Source organism: Pezoporus flaviventris, unplaced genomic scaffold (assembly GCF_033815535.1).
Source record: "Pezoporus flaviventris isolate CSIRO_AGI_PZ_B2104156 unplaced genomic scaffold, CSIRO_AGI_Pfla_v1 ptg000721l, whole genome shotgun sequence".
NCBI classification, from domain to species: Eukaryota; Metazoa; Chordata; class Aves; order Psittaciformes; family Psittacidae; genus Pezoporus; species Pezoporus flaviventris.
In genome coordinates, this window is record NW_026893266.1 from 20741 (window position 1) to 40397 (window position 19657).

Below are 19657 nucleotides of genomic sequence, written 5' to 3' on the forward strand. Positions count from 1 at the left end.
TCTCGCCTCGTTCCCTTATATGGCCATGCCAAGGGGGGGGCGGAGCCCCGGCGGGAATGACGTCACCCCCAGCCCTTTGGGGGTCTTCCGGGGGTCCCCTCGCTGGGCCGGGCCCCGGGGTCACCCCGGGTCATCGGGGGGGTCCCGTCCGCGCGCAGCCGCATCCGGGTTCTGTGTGACCCCCACCCCCCCAAATGACGTCATCATCCCCACTTCATGTCCCTCTCATCCTGCTCTGTGTCCCCCCCATATCCCCTGCCCTGCCCCCTGTGTTACCCCCCTCCTGTCCCCACCTCAACCTGTGTCCCCCATCCTGAACCCCCATGTCCACCCTTACTCCCTGTCCCCCCCCTATCGTGTGGGTCACCCTGACCCCCACCCAGGGAACACTCCGAGACACCCCAAAGCCCCATCGGGAACCCCCACAACACGGGGGGGGTGTTTACAGGGACGTTCCCCCTCCCACACCGTGGCACCCATGGGTGCAGGGGGGGCACTGACTACTTGGGGGGGGACACAACAAGCAAGGCTGGTTCCCACTGTGATGGAGCCCTAAGGAGCAGCGCCGGGTGCGGGAGGGGGGGCTGGTTCCGGGTGTATTTTGGGTTCTGTGGGGTGGATTTTGGGTGCCGAAGGGGGGGGGGGGGGGTGCTGGTCCTGGGTGTATTTTGGGTTCTGTGGGGTGGATTTTGGGTGCCGGGGGGGGGGGGGGGGGGGGGGGTGCTGGTGCTGGGTGTATTTTGGGTTCTGTGGGGTGGCTTTTGGGGCTCTGAGGTTGGATTTTGGATGCTGGGCGGGGGGGGGGGGGGATTTGGGGCCCCGGGGGTGTGGGTGCGGGGACACCGCGGCGCTGGCGCTGCCGCTGGCTCCGGGCCCGGCGTCTGTTTGGTTGTTTTGGTCGCGGCTTCCCTTGGAGACGGTGCTTGAGCAACAGCCACGGCCCTGCCCCTGCGCGGGGACACGGGGGCACCGCGGGGCCGGGGGCAGCGGCAGCCCCCGAGCCCAGCCCCGACGGCTCGGCCGCCCCGGCCCCACCGAGCCCCGGTGTCCCCGCACAGCCTCCGTGCCCCCCACCCCCTGATGCTCCTGCTCCTTGTCCCCACCAACCCCTCCCTGTCCCTCGCTCTCTGCCCCGCAGCCACCCTGTCCCCATCAAGACCCCTGATGCCCCTCCAACACCGTGGCCACCCTTTTCCCCCCATCAAAAGCCCCGTGGTCCCTTGTCCGCGCTGCTCACCCTGTCCCTGCCTCCTCGTTCCCATCCAAACCCCAATGGCCCCGCTCAGCCCCTCTGTCCCCGCCACGGGGCCACCCCGTCCCCACCGAGCCCCCGATGTCCCCTGACCACGGTGACCACCGCATCCCCACCTTGTGCCCCCCCCCCCCCCCCCCCAAAATCCCGGCCCGCCCGAGCCCCCTCCCCACCGGGCGGGGCTGCCCCGGTCCCGGCCGCGGACCCGCCCCGGGAACGGGCGGTCCCGGCCGCCCCCGGCCGCGCTGACATCAGCCGTGAAAAGGGCGCGGGCAGCGGCATCCGGCATCTGCCGACCGGGGACCGCGGGAGCCGCGCCGCAGGTAGGGACCGGCACCGGGCACCGGGCAGCGCCCGAGGGAGCCCGCGCAGGTGGGGTCGGGAGCCGGGATGGGGACGGGGATGGGCACCGGTAGCTCTGCCCTAAACCCGACCCCCCCCCCCCGTGCTGCCAGAGGGACCCAGAGCGGGACCGCTCCCCCCCCCCCCCCCGCCCCGGGCTCCCCCGCCCGCCCCACTGGGGGTAACGGCGCCGGGAAACGCGGCCGCGCCCGCGGGACGGGACCGGGTGCGGCTTCCGGCCCCAGCGCCGCTGCCCCCGGGGGCTGCGGACACCGCGGCGCGGCCCGGGCCGCTGGGGACCAGAAACCGTTGCCGCTGGGGGGGGGGGGGGGGGCTGTCCCCGCCGGGGTCCCCTCCCCGCTGTCTGTGCGGGTCCCCGCTGCAGCCCGGTGCTCGCTGGGGTCCCCTCCCCATTGCACTGGGGCTCTATGGGGTCCCCATGGTGGCCGTGCCCCGGCAGGGCTGGGCTCTGCTCCCCCCAGCCGTGGGATCCCCCTCAACGGGCGAGCCCCGACCGGGCTCCGACTGCCCCGGTCCCGGTTCCTCTTTGTTTCCCGGCGGCTTTGGCCCCTGTCCGGGCACTCCCCACGCACCCGGGAAGCGGCTCCGTCCCCATAGGGGCTGCCCAGGCCCCACGGCAGCGTCGGGAGAGCCACGGGGTGGCCGCGGTGCCGGAGCTCCACAGCGGCTTCACTCGGCCACCGCGGGGGGCTCCGGGTTCAGGCTCCCACCAAACCCAATCCCGCTGGTGCTCCCGGTGTCAGGGACCCCAAAACCGGGTGCGTGATGGGGTCCAAACGGAGCCGGGTCCCTCCCATGTGGTTGTTGCTGGCTGGGCACCGGGGCTGGCACCCGCAGCGCGTGCTCCCATCCGGCATTCCGGGACCCCCGAACGTCAGGATGCGGGATGGGATGCGGGAGGTGGTGGGTACCACTGACGGCACTGGCTCCGGTGGCCCCACGGCAAAGATCCGGGTCCGTCGGCCCCGTGCTCCCGGTGCCAGTCCCGGATGTGGCACCGGGCCCAAGCAAACGGGGCAGCTCCTCAAACAAGCTCTGACCGGTGCTTGCCAAGCCCGCGGGGCTGAGCCGTGGTGATGGATGCTCAGAGCAGGATCCGTGCCCGGAGCACCATGGGGTGGGCACGGAGCAGGAAGCGGGCAGGGCCTGGCATGGGCGATAAAGCTCCATAATGGACACTGAGCCGTCGGTGGTCACCATCACCCTGTGCCACCAATGGGGCTGACGGGGGGGGGTCCGGTCCCTGCAGATACCCCCCCCCCCCCGCCCTGCTGTCACCATGGCAAACCGGGGACCATCATACGGGCTGAGCCGGGAGGTGCAGCAGAAGATCGACCGCCAGTACGACCCCGAGCTGGAGCAGATCCTGGTGCGGTGGATCCTGGCACAGTGCGGCAGCGACGTGGCGCAGCCGGCACCGGGTAGGGACGGCTTCCAGCAGTGGCTCAAGGATGGCACTGTGAGTACCCGGGCACTGGGGGGGGGGGGGGGGGCACCGTGGTGCTGGTTGTCACCGGTGTCCCCTCGCCCATAGGTGCTGTGCCGGCTCATCAACAGCCTGCACCCACGCGGGCAGGGCCCCGTGGCCAAGGTGCAGGCGTCGGCCATGGCCTTCAAGCAGATGGAGCAGATCTCGCAGTTCCTGCAAGCGGCCGAGCGCTACGGCATCGCCGCCACCGACATCTTCCAGACCGTGGACCTCTGGGAGGGTGAGCGCCGGGATGGGGATGGGGATGGGAAAACAACGGGGATGAGGATGGAAAGGAGACAAGAATGGGGATGGGATAAGGATGAGGATAGGGTTGAGGGTGGGAATGGGGAAGGGGATGGAGATGCAGATGAGGACAGGGATGGGGATGGGAACTGGGATAAAGACAGAATGAGGATGACGATGGAAATGGGGATGGGGTTGAGGGTGAGGATGGGGAAGGGGATGGAGATGCAGATGAGGACAGGGATGGGGATGGGAACTGGGATAAAGACAGAATGAGGATGACGATGGAAATGGGGATGGGGTTGAGGGTGGGAATGGGGAAGAGGATGGGTTTGGGATAGGGATGGGAATGATGATGGGGATGGGAGTGGGGTTGGGAATGGAGGATAGGGATGGAAATGGGGATGGGGTTGAGGGTGCGAATGGGGATGAGGATGGGATTGGGATAAGGACAGGATGAGAACAGAAATGGGGATGGGGTTGAGGGTGGAAATGGGCATGAGGTTGGGATTGGGATAAGGACAGGAATGATGACAGTGATAGGAATGGGGTTGGGAATGGAGATGGGTATGAGGATAGGGATGGAAACAGGGAAGGAAATGGGGATGAGGATGAGTTCGAAGCCAAGCCTGGCCACGCCCTTGCAGGGAAGAACATGGCGTGCGTGCAGAGGACCCTGATGAACCTGGGCAGCCTGGCCGTGGCCAAGGGTGATGGGCTCTTCGTGGGAGACCCCAATTGGTTCCCCAAGTAGGTGCTGGGTGCTTGGGGGGTGCTGGAGGACCCGGGTGGGGTCCGGAGGAGGCGCTGACACCACTGTGCCCGCAGGAAGTCGCAGGAGAACCGACGCGTCTTCTCCGAGGACAAGCTGAAGGAGGGGCAGAGCGTGATCGGGCTGCAGATGGGCACCAACCGCGGCGCCTCGCAGGCCGGCATGACGGGCTATGGCATGCCCCGGCAGATCCTCTGAGCATCCCCCCAACCCCACCGGACCCCAAACTGCCTGTGCCCCCCCCCCCCCCAATACAATCCATTGCGGACCAGCCGGGTGCCCCCACTCCGGCCCCCCTCTCTCCCCCCCCCCCCCCGGATTCCAGGACCAAAAATTGTTTTTATATTATTATTATTTAGCCGGTGCTGCTGCACCCGGCCCCCCCATAAGTGCCTTTGGGGGGCTCAGTGCCCCCCCTCCGCCGCTGCTGTGTTGGGGGGGGCACCCCCCTGCACCCCAATAAACGGCTCTTCTTGTTTCCAGGCTCAATGATCGTGATGGGGAAGGGGTTTGGGGGGGCCCATCACGGCATGAACCCCCCCCGGGGAAAGGGAGACCCTTATGGGGGGGGCACTAGGACCCCGCGGCCTCGCCGTGCAGCATGGCGGCAGCCAAGCCACGTGGAGGGAGGGGCGGGGTTAGCGGGGAGGGGCGGGGCTGGCGCTGCTCACTCCTTGCCGGCCTCGGAGGGGGGGATTTAAGGGGTGGTTGCGGTGAGTGTTGGGGGGGTTGAAGGGGGGGTGTGGGTGTTGAGGGGGTGTCGTGGGTGGGGGGAACACCTCGAGTGCCCCGTGTGCGTGTGCAGGGCGGTGTGTGCGCGTAAACACGGTCAGCCGCACACAACAACACCCACACACACCCCCCCCCCCCCCCCGACACGGAGTGCGCCCTTCCGCCGCCCAGTGCGCACGCTCGGCAACGCCCCGCGGTTGCCAGGGAACAGGGGTGGGGAAGGGGCGCGTTGCCATGGCGACGGCTGGCGGCCGTCAAGCGGAGCGCGATGGTGAGCGCGGCCTGGCCCGGGCCCGGGGCTCCCCCGGTACCCCCGGTACCAAGGAACCCCCGGTACCCTCTCCCCGCAGCCCAGCAGCATCCCGGCGCCCCGCGGCCGGTACCGCAGGAAGGCGCAGAGCTCCGCAGCGGAGGATGAGCTGCTGCTCGGGAAGAAGCAGGTAAGAACCCCGGGATACCGGGGGGGGGGGGGGCACCACCGGCTGTTTGCCCCCTCACACACACAAGGCAGGGCCTCATCCTGCCCCGCTCACCGCATCCCCTCTGTAATCCCTGTTCCTGAAGCTCCCGGGTAAGGAATGCGGCTGCAGCCCCTGGAATTCTGCTGCGGGACCCCTCCGGGAAAGCACGGGATTCCCTCTGCCTCCCAGGAGCATCCCAAGCCCCGTCCTCGGGGTGGGCTGGTGGTCAGGGAGAGACGGGAGGCTCAGGGCTGCAAGGCGAGGTGCCCAGCTCTAGCACATGGGATATAAGGATTGATTCTGCCGATGAAACCAAGCTGTGGGGTTCGGTTGATCCGCTGGAGGGAAGGAATGGCATCCAGAGGGACCTCGACTTGTGAGGTGGGCTGGTGCCAACCTCGTGGAGTTTAACCAGGCCAAGGGCAAGGTCCTGCACCTGGGTGGGAGCAATCCCAGGCCCAGCTACAGGTTGGGCAGAGAAGAGATTCAGAGCAGCCCAAGGAGAAGGACTTGGGGGTGTTGGTCGATGAGAAAATGAACATGAGCCGGGTTCAGTGTGCGCTCACAGCCCAGAAAGCAACCGTGTCCTGGGCTGCATCCAAAGGAGCGTGACCAGCAGGTCATGGAGGTGATCCTGCCCCTCTGCTCTGGTGGGACCTCACCTGGAGCATTGTGTGCAGTTCTGGGGTCCTCAACATAAAGAGGACGTGGAACTGTTGGAACAAGTCCAGAGGAGGCCACGAGGATGCTCAGGGGCTGGAGCACCTCCTGTATGGAGACAGGCTGAGGAAGTTGGGGCTGTTCAGGCTGGAGAAGAGAAGCTGCGGGGAGACCTCAGAGCAGCTTCCAGTGTCTGAATGGGGCCTATAGGGATGCTGGGGAGGGACTCTTCATTAGGGACTGTAGTGACAGGACAAGGGGTAACGGGTTCAAACTGAAACAGGGGAGGTTTGGATTGGATCTAAGGAGGAAATTCTTTCCTGTGAGGGTGCTGAGGCACTGCAATGGGTTGCCCAGGGAGGTTGTGAATGCTCCATCCCTGGTGGTGCTCAAGATCAGGTTGGACAAGGCCTTGGGTGAGATGGTTTAGTGTGAGGTGACCCTGCCCATGGCAGGGGGGTTGGAACTGGATGACCTTCAGGTCCTTTCCAACCCAAACTTTTCTATGATTCTATGAAAGGAGCAAGGGCTGGAAGCTTCCAGAGCAGCTCCTGGCCAGCATTCCATAGACTTTCATCAGGGAGCTACGAGATTGGTCCCTTTGGAAAGTCTCTGACCTCTTGGCTGGGTGCCCCGGGCTGAGATAAACAGAGCTCAGCTCCTTCCTCTTGCACTCAGGGAGGGGGGGAAAGCTCCCTCCCCGCAGCAGGACCCGGGTGCACAGGGGCAAGGACGATGGAGTTTGGTTTGTGTGTGTGTCCCCCCGCCCCGTTATCACCTCTATGGGTGCTCTCGCTGGGGTTTATGGCCGCGGCTCTCCCCACCCTGCGCAAGATGCAAGGTCCAAGGTTTGCCCTGTCTCACACTGAGCAAACACCTCCAGTTCCCACTGCAGGAGAGACGTTGAGGAGGGGCCAGAGAAGGGCAATGGGGCTGGAGCAGGGCCTGGAGCACAAGTGATGGGGAAGGGGTGAGGGACTTGGGGGGGTTCCGATGGCTCCCTACAAGTGCCTGACAGGAGGATGGAGCCAGGAGGGGCTGGGCTCTGCTCCCAAGGGATGGGACAAGAGGAAACGGCCTCAAGCTGCCCCAGGGCAGGTTTAGATGGAGCTGAGGAACAATTCCTGCCCCAAAGGGTGCTCAGGCATTGGAACAGGCTGCCCAGGGCAGGGCTGCAGTCACCGGCCCTGCCAGTGCTCACACACCCTCAGTGCCACGGGGCAGTGGTGGGAATGGGTGCGCTGGGTGCTTGTCCCTCTTTGTGCCTTTCATTCCCTCCTCTGGGCCTTATCGCCTGGAAGGAATCTGCCCAAAGGGGCTTTGCCAAACTCCCCCTTTGGCTTTCCAGAGGAGAGGAAGGAAGCGTGGAATGAAGATTACCTCCGCTCCCAGCTGCAGCTTGGGAGCGTTCCCGGCCAGCAAGCCCTGGCCAGGTTTCTGATCAAGCCTTATCTCAGAGGCCTTCAAGGCAGCCTGATTAATCCCTGCGATTAATCCAGGTCTTGTCCAAGGAGTTCTCCTGGCTCCAGGGACAGCGGGCGGGTGGCTGCGGCAGCAGCAGCCCCGTTATCGCTGTTTGCACGGAGGCTTCCAGGGCCAAACCCTTTGGTTCAACACCTCCTGCTCGGGGCCCGGGGTGCTGAGGAGCTGCACCAGTGTCACCGCTTTGGGTGAGCAGCTCCCAGTGCCTAAAGAGGCTCCAGGGAACCTGGAGAGGGGCTCGGGACAAGGGGTGGAAGGGCAGAACAAGGGGAATGGCTTTAACCTGCCCGAGGGGAGACTGAGATGAGCTCTTAGGCAGAAGCTCTTCCCTGGGAGGGTGCTGAGGCGCTGGCACAGGGTGCCCAGAGAAGCTGTGGCTGCCCCATCCCTGGCAGTGCTCAAGGCCAGGTTGGACACAGGGGCTTGGAGCATCCTGCTCTGGTGGAAGGGGTCCCTGCCATGCCTTTAGATGAGCTTTAAGCCCCCTTCCCACCCAACCCATCCCAGGATTGCAGGGACTGTTGCCGGCAGCGTTCCCAGGGTACTGTGGGATTTGTTCCAGCAGGAGTTTAAACGGGAATTCCAAGGGAAACCACGTGTCTGCTTCCCACCTCCAATTGGTTCTGGGGGTTCCCTGCCCCGGGCTCAGGGAATCCCCCCCTGCCCTTGGGAAGGGAGCTGGTGACTCTTCACTAGGTGGCAGCCTCAGCCTGAGCAAAGGCACTGGCACCAGTCCCGGCCCTACTGGGAGGACTGGTTTCTGCCCTGTGCTCCCTGCCAGTGACTGCCCTGCAAGGCCAGGCCTGGAGCTCATCCTCGTCCCCCTCCCCACCAGTTCCCAGGGAGCTTGGGCTCCTTTGGGGCCGGTTTCCACCCAGTTCTGCCCTGGTTCCATAGGGCTCGGCAGGACGGAGGTGCCGGGGCTGTGGTTGGATGAGGGTTTGCCCTGAGCAGGCAGCAATGGGCTCCTCGGCCCCACCGGCTCCGGGTGGGACAGCAACCCCAGTAAACCCAGTGCCGTGGGGTGCGTTTGGTTCCCCCCCCATGTCCCCATCAGCCCTTCAGAGGCCAGAATCCCCTTCCCATGCCCACGCGGCACCGGTTGCGGTGGTGTGTAAGGCTCTTGGAGCCCAGCAGCAGCAGCAGGAGTAAACCCGAAGTAAACCCCATCTTTCCTCGCAGCCCTCGCGCCTCGACAGCCCCATCGTGCTCCTTCGGGATGTGAGGACAGCCCCCAAAGCGCTGTCCCTTGGCAGGTACAAGCCCAAGACCACCCTAATCATCACCAAGGACTTCATCCGGGAGCTCGTGTAAGTCTGGGCCCGAGCAGCAGCTCAGGAGGAGCTTTGGTGGCTCCGATGCGCGGAGCTTGGGAATGTTTTGGTGCAGGAGGGATGGGCCCTGCCACAGAGGCACTGAATCATCCTAAAACCCATAAAAGCCCAACATAAACCTCCCCAGAGCAGCCAGAAAAGCGCCTTCTGAGCTCCCCGAGGCCTCCTGCTCCCCGTCACGCATCGCACGCTGCCTCCCACCTCCCGATCCCAACCAGCCCTGTGGGAAGGCAGCAGGGGAGCCCCAGGAGCTCCGTGTTTCCCCGTGGGGCTGCTTTATAAGCTCAAGAACTCCCTTCATCACTGCAGCACGTAACGAGAGCAGGGCCATTATCCCAGTTCAGGCTCATTGGAAGCTCAGACGCCCTCTTTGCTGCTGTTTGGAGCGAGGTTCATCTTTGCCTCCCGTTTGGACCCTTCCACCCACCAAGCCCTCAGAGCCGGGATTTGCTTTGGCAGCTGCTTTTGCTCCCTTCCCGGTCCCATCCGACCCCGGTGCCAAAGGCAAGACCCCAATTCCGGCCACGGCAACCAGAGCTCGATGGGAACAATTTATGCTGGTGCAATTCCTGAAAACCAAGGCCCAGCCATCCCGGGGCTGCTCACCCAAACACGGGGCCGGCCAAGGCAGCGGCCGAATGTGTCATTCCATTTATGAGGGCCGTTGTGAGCATTGGGCCAAGCGTCCTGGAATGCGATGCTGTGATGCAGCCGGGGAGCGCTCATTATGCAGGTATCTGTTCCTATTCACCAGGGTGGATGAAAGGTGACACGCAATAATCATGAGTAAATTCTTAGTCCTGAGCAGCTTCAAAGTGCTCCGTGCATTTGGTTAATGGACGCTCCTCCGCCGCACGCGTCACCATGGTACCTGAGTAATGCACGGAGTCATTAACTCGGGCCAGCTCCCCGTGTTATTATCCACATTTTTACAAGGAGGGAAATGGGGGCACCGGGAGCTTCGGTGATTTCCTCCAAACCACAGCTTGACTCATGGCAGGGTTCATGGCTCGGCGCTGTCCTGGTGGCCCAGCGCTGGCAGGGCAGAGGGTGCCCCGTGTTTGGGCGCTGCTTCCTCCTCTCATCCCAGCTGCATTCCTGGGTGCACAGAGTCAAAGCCAAGCGGCTGCCAAACAGGCTGAGTGGCCCCAAACAGAGGGAAAAGGCACCTTCAGCTTCCCTGGATCAACAGAGGTTTCAAGGCAGCACATGGGAGCAGTGATGGGATGGGGAAAGGTGATTGGGGGGAGGGAGGATTTTCCCAAAGGAAAACTGGGGAAGTCAAGCTGGGCTGAAAGATGTTGGGTATTCTGTTACTGGAGGTTTTGGGGTTTCCAAGGTGAGTGTCCTGTCCCCCTGTGCATCACAGCTTTCCCTTCACTTTCCATTGCCCCCATGACTGGGAGAGCCGGGATCCCACAGCCTGGGTGCTTCCTGCATTGCTCCAGGGTGACTCCCATCCTGGTCCAGGAGCTGCTCCTGGCTTGGGCACCCCGGGAACGGAACGGGGGGGATCTTTCAGACACTCCCATACCACTGACTGCTCTTTGTCCCCACCCCAGCACCACTGAGGAGAAGCCCCCAGCATCCCTCATCATGACTCCCGAGGATTTCCAGCGCATTAAAGCAGCAGCTCAAGTCCTGACCAAGGAGGAGCGTGAGGCCAAGCTGGCAGCCCTCAAAGCAGCGAAGGAGGCCGCTCTCGTAGGCATTTCCCTCCTGTCCTGCCCTTTTCTGTCCTTCCCCACTTGCTCCCGGGCTCTCTGGAGGGTGGTTGACACCGGCCTCATGGCCCTGGAGCTCCCACCTCCATCCCTTGGGCACCCATGTTTCGGTGTGCCCGAAGCAGCACCGCTCAGGTCTCTGATCCCCACCAGGCTCCCTGGGTGGGAAGGAGTCCCCGGAGGCTGGGATGAAGCCTCTGTGCTGCCTTTCTGCCAGGATTGGTGTGGGAAGGGGATGCCCCTCGGCTCCGTGCCGGGATGCGGGGTCCCTCGAGGCAGGCTCAGCCCGTCTTTGGGCAGGAGGGGACAAGCAGGATGAGCTTTGTCCCCTCAGGAGGCCTCGAGGCAGCGCAAGGCAGCGGCGGTGCAGAAGCAGACGGGGAAGCTGAACGAGCTGGAGGAGGCGGCGCGGGAGCGGGCCCAGCACGTGCTGCAGCGGGCAAACAGGATGCGCATGGAGCAGGAGGATGAGATCAAGGAGTTCAGTGAGGTGGGGACGACCAAACCCTGGGTGCTGCCCCCCCCTCCTCATCCACATGTCCGTCCAAGTGCGGCTGGGAGAGCAGGAGACGCGTTGTCCCCGCAGCTGATCCTCGGTGCCAAGTGCCACATGATCCGCGACGCGCAGGTCCTGGAGAAACAGATCATTGCCAAGGAGCTGGCCGAGGAGGAGAAGCGCCTGGACAACATGATGGAGGTGGAGAGGAGAAAGGCCGAGGAGATGCAGGAGGAGCTGGAGCGCAGGCGGAAGCAGGAGCTGATCAGGTCCATGGAAGGGTTCCTCTTCCCAGGCCTTCGCACCACGGCACCGCGGTGGGACCAGGCAGCACCCGACGCCCGTGGTGGCATTTCCACTTCTGGGAATGGCACAGAGCCAGAGGGAACCTCCTGCTTCCTTCCTTCCCAGAGGGAGACAGGGGCTGGTGAGGCAGATGGAGCAGAACGCGGAGGAGCGGGCTCTGAGGGCCGAGCAGAGGGACCAGGAGGCGCAGGAGATGCTTCAGTACCTGGAGCGGCTGAAGCTGGAGGATCTGAAGGTGCGAGCCCCAGGGAGCAGGAGGGGCTGGGGCTGGGTTTCCGTCGTGTTGGAAAGGGGCTGGGTGCTCACCCTCTGTTCCCAGGACATGGAGCGGAGGCAGGAGCAGCACAGGCAGATCCAGGCTGAGATTAAACGCATCAACACCGAGAACCAGAAGCTCAAGGCGGAGCAGCGGGAGCTGGAGCGGCTGGAGGATGAGCGCGTGCTCGAGTACCAAAGGCAGAAGCTGGTGAGAGGCCTTTGCCACAGGGCCCTGGTGCGGGTGCAGCTGTGGAGGTGCTGCTGGGAGCACCCACGAGGCTCTGACCCATCCAGGAGCGCGAGGCCAAGCTGGAAGCCGAGCAGGAGCAAATCCGCATGGAGAAGGAGAAGGAGCTGGCGCGGCTCAGAGCCATGCAGGAGAAGGCCCAGGACCACCAGGCAGAGCAAGTGAGCAGCTGCCGCCCTGCTGCCTCCCTCGCCCTCCTCATCCTCGCCTCCGTCGTCGTCGTCACCCCTGTCCCCTTGCTCAGGACGCTCTGAGAGCCAAGCGCAGGCAGGAGGCTGCGGAGCGCGAGTGGCGGCGCAAGGAGACGGAGCTGGCGCGGCTGAAGGCGGCGGCGGCGGCGCGGCTCGAGCAGAGCCTCCGGGAGCAGATGGCGCAGCGGAAGCACGCCATGGCCGTGCAGGCGCAGCAGGACCGCCACGAGTTCCAGAGGATCCTCCGGTGCGCGGGACGGGGCCTGGCGCTCAGCGGGGGCCGAGCCGGCGCGGGACCGGCGCCATCATTGCCGCCGCGTTGTCCCGCAGGGCGCAGCGGGAGCAGATGGAGAAGGAGAAGGCCGAGGAGGAGCGGAAGGCAGCGGAGCGCCAGGCTCACGCCAGGGCCGTGCGGCGCCAGGTGCAGGAGCGGCAGCAGGAGCTGGCGCAGGAGCGAGCGGCCGCCTTCGAGGAGTTCAAGCACCTGCAGGAGGAGGCCCAGCGCCGGCGCCAGCGCATCGCCCGCTTCAAGGAGCAGAAGCTGCAGGAGCTCAGGTGATGCCACAGAAGGGCTCAGCACTGGGGCTGGAGCCTGGAGAAGAGAAGGCTTCAGGGAGACCTCAGAGCAGCTCCAGTGCCTAAAAGGAGCTCCGGGAAACCTGGAGAGGGGCTTTGGACAAGAGCCACCTCTTTATTGCCATCATCCATCTCGGCTCCTGCAGCCACCACAATGGCTTCTGGTGCCCTTGGGGCTGGGCCAGGCTGGGTTTGGGGGTCCCCAGCTCCATCCGATTCCATGGCATTCCCCCTGCGAGCAGCAGGTCCCTGAGGAAAGCTGGAGGAAGGAAGACCCCAAGGAAGAGGAGGGAGCTGAGGGCCACTTTGGCATCACCCCTGGGATGCAGGGGACACCCATAGCCATTGGGACAGGGCGCAGCACCCCGGGGTGCTCCCCGTGCCCGGGGGGGGGGGGGGCTCTAGAAGAGCCTTTTAGAGCTGAAAACGTGGTGCCCCTGCTGCCACATGGAGGAGAGAAGGCTCCTGAAGGGGAGACCTCAGAGCAGCTCCAGTGCCTGAAGGGGCTGCAGGAAACCTGGAGAGGGGCTTGGGACAAGGGATGCAGGGACAGGCCAAGGGGAATGGCTTTAACCTGCCCGAGGGGAGACTGAGCTGAGCTCTTAGGCAGAAGCTCTTCCCTGGGAGGGTGCTGAGGCGCTGGCACAGGGTGCCCAGAGAAGCTGTGGCTGCCCCATCCCTGGCAGTGCTCAACAGGGCTTGGAGCATCCTGCTCCAGTGGAAGCGGTCCCTGCCCATGGATCGAGATGAGCTTTAAGCTCCCTTCCCACCCAAAGCATTCTGTGATTCTATGTACTGTGTATCCCTACGGCTTTCCTGGCTTCCCACCACCTCCCAGCTTCATTCCATCCCCATCCAAGAGGATCCATTCCGGAGCCCCGGTCCTGACTCTGATGCTTTCTTTCCTCTGCAGAGACTCTGGTGTGCCCGAGAAGTTCTGTGCCCAAGTGCAGCTGAGGGACCAGCACCGAGCAATCGTAGCCTCAGGCCAGGCCCGGCGCGGCGTGGGGCCAGGCTCCACCAAGGGGCTGATGCTTTCTTAGGCTGTTTCCTCCCAATAGAGATGTTTATGAGCAGACGGTGTCTTTCACCCTTCTCTCACTGGGGGTTTTGGGGTCAGGAGCTGCCCGTGGGGCTGGAGTAGCTCCAAGGCTCATTGCCCAACTCCCAAGCTCACCTCTTGCCCGTCTCCATGGGCAGAGCTCTTGGATGCGCCCATGTCCTTGCCCCCCAACCTTGGGTGTCCCCAAGAGCCAGCCAGGCTCTTCCCCACACCCAGCCCTGCCTGGCCCTGGCAGTGCCACCACCTCCCCATCGCATCACCCCCAGGCCCTGTGGCCGTGTCAAAGCACAGAGCATGATGCAAACACTTCACATCCACTCGGCTCCGGGCCCTGGTGCTTCCGAGGGCCGAGGAGTGGCTCTGAGTAATTGTCAGAGCAGCTGAGCAATAACGAGAGCGGCACAAGGGAACGTGCCCGGGGCTCGGAGCCGCCTCCGTGGCCTCTCACCGGCCCTTCCCCGGCTGCTGCGCGGCCCCGGTGCTGGGAGCCGGGCTCCGATCTCCATCCCCGACCGCTCCGGCGGTGCCACCCCCGGTCCTGGCGCTGTCACAGCCCCGGGGGGGGGCTCCAAAGCCGCCGCGCACCGGGGTGCAGCATCCCCGGCCCCCCCCTCCCCGAGCCACGGCCCCGGCAGCAGGAACCGGCCCCGCATCGGGGCTGCCCCGGGGCCAACCCGAGCTCTGCGGCCCCGAAATCACAGACGCGGCTCAACACGTGCCGGGCCCGGCCCCAAACCCCGGCCCGGAGCCGGCGAGGACCCGGCCGCGGTGAGCTCAGCTCCGGGCCAGGAACTGGAGCAGCTCCTGGCCCCGGGCAGCGTTCGGGGTGGCTGCGCCGGGCGGTGGAGCCGGCCCGGGCGGTCCGGCCTTGGGAAGGGCCAGCGCGGCCGAGCTGCGCCGCGGGGCACAGCACGGGGAGGCGAGGCACGGCGGGGACAGGGACCGCGGCACCCACAGCAGAGCAGCCGTGTCCCAGAGCAGCCGAGTCCCAGAGCAGCCGTGTCCCAGAGCAGCCGAGTCCCAGAGCAGCCGAGTCCCAGAGCAGCCGAGTCCCTGCTCTTCCATCCATGGCCAAGCATCCCTGACCCCTCCATCCATAGCCAAGCATCCCTGTCCCTTCCATCTGCAGCCAAACGTCCCTGTCCCTTCCATCCATGGACAAGCATCCCTGTCCCCTCCATCCACGGCCAAGCATCCCTGTCCCCTCCATCCATGGCCAAGCATCCCTGTCCCCTCCATCCATGGCCAAGGATCCCTGTCCCCTCCATTCATAGCCAAGCATCCCTGTCCCTTCCATCTGTGGCCAAACGTCCCTGTCCCCTCCATCCACGGACAAGCATCCCTGTCCCCTCCATCCATGGCCAAATATTCCTGTCACTTCCATCCACAGCAAAATATTCCTGTCCCCTCTGTCCATGGCCAAGCATCCCTGTCCCCTCCATCCATGGCCAAGCATCCCTATCCCCTCTATCCATGGCCAAATATTCCTGTCCCCTCTATCCATGGACAAGCATCCCTTTCCCCTCCATCCATGGCCAAGCATCTCTGTCCCCTCCATCCATGGCCAAGCATCCCTGTCCCCTCCATTCATAGCCAAGCATCTCTGTCCCCTCCATCCATGGCCAAATATTCCTGTCCCCTCTATCCATGGCCAAGCATCCCTGTCACCTCCATCAATGGACAAGAGTCCCTGTCACATCCACCCATGGACAAGCATCTCTGTCCCCTCCATCCATGGGCAAGTTTCTCCGTCCCCTCCATCCGTAGACAAGCACTCCTGTCCCCTTCATCCATGGCCAAGAATCCCTGTCCCCTCCATCCCTGTCTGAGCATCCCTGTCCCCTTCATCCATGGCCAAGAATCCCTGTCCCCTCCATCCCTGTCTGAGCATCCCTGTCCCCTCCATACATGGCCAAGCATCCCTGTCCCCAATCCCAGCCCTCAGCTCCCAGCTACTCCACTCAGCACTGCATCAGCTACTAAGAAGGAGAAAAATGACTGCTACTGCTGAACCCAGGACACCCTGGTGCTGCCATGCCCCTACATCCCTGTGCCACCACATCCCCATGCCACCACATCCCCACGCCATAGGCTGCGGCCTGGAGTCTCAGCCACATCTCCACACGTATCTCATCAGTGCCACCAACGTCGCCTTGGTGGGTGTCACGGTCCCACATGGCTGCAGCATCCCTGTGGCCACTGGCCAAGGGGCTGGACCAGAAGCGGGATCTGCAGGATCTTAACCCATGGTCAAACCCCACCTTTAACCTCCAATTGCCCCAAATCCTGCCCCAAGACCAAGATCTTTTGGAGAACCTTCACTTTGGCACTTCCGTGCCACCACGATGCTCCCACAGCATCCCCTTTTCCCACCGGGATAACCATCCATGGGGTCCACCGGCCGGGATGCGCTGGTGTGTCATCCCATCCCGTGTCCCGTCCCCCCCCCCCATCACTGCATCCCTATGGATGGGCTCCCACACCACGGCCACGGTTAATTAGGGGGTAGGGAGTGGAGCAGGGCGGCAGCGCTCACGCACAGCTTGGAGCCACTCAGTCATCCCAAAGGCATCCTCCCCACAGGGAGGAGCGCCCCGACCCAGCATGTAAAAGCGGCCCCGAGCGGCCCCGCTGCCCCGTCGCCGCGGAGCTGCCGTCTGCTCCCGCTCCTCCTCAGCACCTGCACGGCTGCAGCGTCATGGCAGGGCCCGGCGCCAGCCTGCTCCTGCTCCTGGCTCTCATGCCAGGTACGGCCGGGGCACCCCGGCGCCTGGATCGGCTCCCGCAGGGATGCCATTGAGGATGGAGGGGACCCCAAGGGTGCCGGATGCGCCCCCGTGGTCAGCAGAGCACCCACCGTGTTGGTGGCATCGAGCAGCCACGTCCCTTTGTCAGCCCCACCAGGATGGGTCCCTGCTCCCCGTGGGTCGGGGGCTGCTGGATGTGGGGCGCTGTGGGTCCGGGTGCCGGTCCGATGGGTGCTGTTCTCTCCCCAGCTCTCCTCCTGGCCGTCAGGATCAACAGCAAGGGCCGGGAGGTGCTGTACCTGGCCAAGGGCGACTCGGTGAAGCTGGGCTGTCCCTATGTGCTCGAACCCGAAGACAACGGTCCCCAGGGCGTGGGCATCGAGTGGATCCAGATCACGCCCGAGCGCACCGGCCCCGAGAACGTGGTGAGTGTCAGCGGTGCCAGCGGCTGCCGTCCCGACGGGCAGGAACGGCTGGGATGGACCAGGAGGGACAGGGATGGACCAGGAGGGACAGGGATGGACAAGGAGGGACAGGGATGGACCAGGAGGGACAGGGATGGATCAGGAGGGACAGGGGTGGACCAGGAGGGACAGGGATGGATCAGGCAGAACAGGGATGGACCAGGAGGGACAGGGATGGACCAGGAGGGACAGGGATGGATCAGGCAGAACAGGGATGGACCAGGAGGGACAGGGATGGACAAGGAGGGACAGGGATGGATCAGGAGGGACAGGGATGGACCAGGAGGGACAGGGATGGATCAGGAGGGACAGGGATGGACCAGGAGGGACAGGGATGAACCAGGCAGGACAGGGATGGATCAGGAGGGACAGGGATGGACCAGGAGGGACAGGGATGGATCAGGAGGGACAGGGATGGACCAGGCAGGACAGGGATGGATCAGGAGGGACAGGGATGGACCAGGCAGGACAGGGACAAGGATGAACCAGGAGGGACAGGGATGCACCAGGAGGGACAGGGATGAACCAGGAGGGACAGGGATGAACCAGGCAGGACAGGGATGGATCAGGAGGGACAGGGATGGACCAGGCAGGACAGGGATGGATCAGGAGGGACAGGGATGGACCAGGCAGGACAGGGATGGACCAGGAGGGACAGGGATGGACCAGGAGGGACAGGGATGGATCAGGAGGGACAGGGATGGACCAGGAGGGACAGGGATGGATCAGGAGGGACAGGGATGGACCAGGCAGGACAGGGATGGATCAGGAGGGACAGGGATGGACCAGGAGGGACAGGGATGGATCAGGAGGGACAGGGATGAACCAGGCAGGACAGGGACAAGGATGAACCAGGAGGGACAGGGATGGACCAGGAGGGACAGGGATGGATCAGGAGGGACAGGGATGGATCAGGCAGGACAGGGACAAGGATGAACCAGGAGGGACAGGGATGGACCAGGCAGAACAGGGATGGACCAGGCAGGACAAGGATGGACCAGGCAGGACAGGGATGGATCAAGAGGGACAGGGATGGATCAGGAGGGACAGGGATGGACCAGGCAGGACAGGGACAAGGATGGACCAGGAGGGACAGAGATGGACCAGGCAGAAGAGGGTTGGTCTGGAAGGACCAGGCAGGGCAGGGAAGGACCAGGCAGAGTCTGACAGAGCCGGGCAGGGCAGGGCAGGACTGGAAGGGCAGGGAAGGACTGGAGGGGCAGGGATGGACCAGGCGGGACAGGGATGGTCTGGAAGGACCAGGCAGGGCAGGGAAGAACTGGAAGAGCAGGGAAGGACTGGAAGGGCAGGGAAGGACAGGAAGGGCACGGATGGACCAGGCAGGACAGGGATGGTCTGGAAGGACCAGGCAGGGCAGGGAAGGACCAGGCAGAGTCTGACAGAGCCGGGCAGGGCAGAGAAGGACTGGAGGGGCAGGGATGGACCAGGCAGGACAGGGACGGACCTGGACTGGCAGGGACGGACCAGATGGGATAGGGACGGACCAGGCAGGGCAGGGATGAAGCTGAAAGGGCAGGGATGAGCCAGGCAGAGCAGGGATGGACCAGGCGGGACAGGGATGGACCTGGAAGGGCAGGAATGGACCTGGAAGGGCAGGAATGGACCTGGAAGGGCAGGAATGGACCAAGTGAGACAGGGATGGACCAGGCAGGGTCCGGCACAGCCGGGCAGGCACCCGGCAGTGCTTTCCCCCCCCCCCCCCCCCAAGCTGCCAGCTTTGGGTTCCCCCTATAGGGACCATCCCTGCTCAGCCCCCCCCCTCCCTTCTCTGATTCCCCCCCCCAGTTCCTGTCCTACCAAGACCACCACGTGAACTACGGCAGCGGCTCGGGGCTGCAGGACCGCGTCGCCTTCGTGCAGACCGACCCCAGCCAGTACGACGCCTCCATCCGCCTGGCGGACCTGCAGGTCTCCGACACCGGCACCTACCAGTGCCGCGTGAAGAAGAACACCGTAGCCGTGCACGAAGTCATCGTCACCGTGCAGGGTCAGTGTCGTGTGTGTGTCCCCCCCCCTCCCTTTTCCATGTCCCCTTCCCCGTTGGTCCCCGCTGGCTCCATAGTGACCGGGTCCTTGTCCCCACAGAGAAACCGGTTACTCCGCAGTGCTGGACCGAGGGGGAGCAGATCGAGGGCGGCAGCGTCCTGCTGCGGTGCTACAGCCGCGGGGGCACCTCCCCGCTCGCCTACCAATGGGCAAAGCTGGCGGACGGATACGGCGGGGGCCGCCTGCCCTCCGGCACCATCCAAGGTGGGTGCTGTGGGGCTGAGCCCCCTCCATGGCACAGCCCCGGGGGGCTCCCATGGGTGCTGTGGGGCTGAGCCCCCTCCATGGCACAGCCCCGGGGGGCTCCCATGGGTGCTGTGGGGCTGAGCCCCCTCCATGGCACAGCCCCGGGGGGCTCCCATGGGTGCTGTGGGGCTGAGCCCCCTCTATGGCACAGCCCCTGGGGGCTCCCATGGGTGCTGTGGGGCTGAGCCCCCTCCATGACACAGCCCCGGGGGGCTCCCATGGGTGCTGTGGGGCTGAGCCCCCTCCATGGCACAGCCCCGGGGGGCTCCCATGGGTGCTGTGGGGCTGAACCCCACTCGTGGCACAGCCCCGGGGGGCTCCCATGGGTGTTGTGGGGCTGAGCCCCCTCCATAGCACAGCCCCGGGGGCCTCCCATGGGTGCTGTGGGGCTGAGCCCCCTCCATGGCACAGCCCTGGGGGGCTCCCATGGGTGCTGTGGGGCTGAGCCCCCTCCATGGCACAGCCCCTGGGGGCTCCCATGGGTGCTGTGGGGCTGAACCCC

The 19657-nt window shown here is 64.8% G+C and overlaps 2 protein-coding genes across 4 annotated transcripts; both read left to right on the plus strand.

Annotated features, from left to right (window-relative positions):
- The first annotated feature begins 2364 nt into the window (after nucleotides 1–2364).
- Nucleotides 2365–4384, plus strand: TAGLN2 (transgelin 2). Its single transcript, XM_061444175.1, has 4 exons — nucleotides 2365–3074; nucleotides 3150–3324; nucleotides 3977–4079; nucleotides 4158–4384. The coding sequence occupies exons 1-4, from the start codon at nucleotides 2895–2897 to the stop codon at nucleotides 4297–4299; spliced, it is 600 nt and encodes a 199-aa protein (XP_061300159.1). The 5' UTR covers nucleotides 2365–2894; the 3' UTR covers nucleotides 4300–4384.
- A 626-nt stretch (nucleotides 4385–5010) lies between these two features.
- Nucleotides 5011–18788, plus strand: CFAP45 (cilia and flagella associated protein 45). Of its 3 annotated transcripts, XR_009741612.1 has the most exons (14): nucleotides 5011–5104; nucleotides 5184–5273; nucleotides 8619–8746; nucleotides 10333–10474; nucleotides 10829–10984; nucleotides 11081–11259; nucleotides 11402–11531; nucleotides 11616–11762; nucleotides 11849–11962; nucleotides 12046–12239; nucleotides 12323–12547; nucleotides 13482–13560; nucleotides 16628–16803; nucleotides 18649–18788. XR_009741612.1 is itself a non-coding variant. In XM_061444174.1 (12 exons), exons 1-12 carry the CDS (start codon nucleotides 5102–5104, stop codon nucleotides 13609–13611), a joined length of 1638 nt encoding a protein of 545 aa, XP_061300158.1. In that variant the 5' UTR covers nucleotides 5011–5101; the 3' UTR covers nucleotides 13612–13644. The 3 variants fall into 3 exon arrangements, 1 of the variants encoding a protein (XP_061300158.1); XM_061444174.1 differs by lacking the exons at nucleotides 16628–16803; nucleotides 18649–18788 and having other exon boundaries at nucleotides 13482–13644; XR_009741613.1 differs by lacking the exons at nucleotides 5011–5104; nucleotides 5184–5273; nucleotides 8619–8746 and adding an exon at nucleotides 9394–9503.
- Nucleotides 18789–19657: the final 869 nt, after the last annotated feature.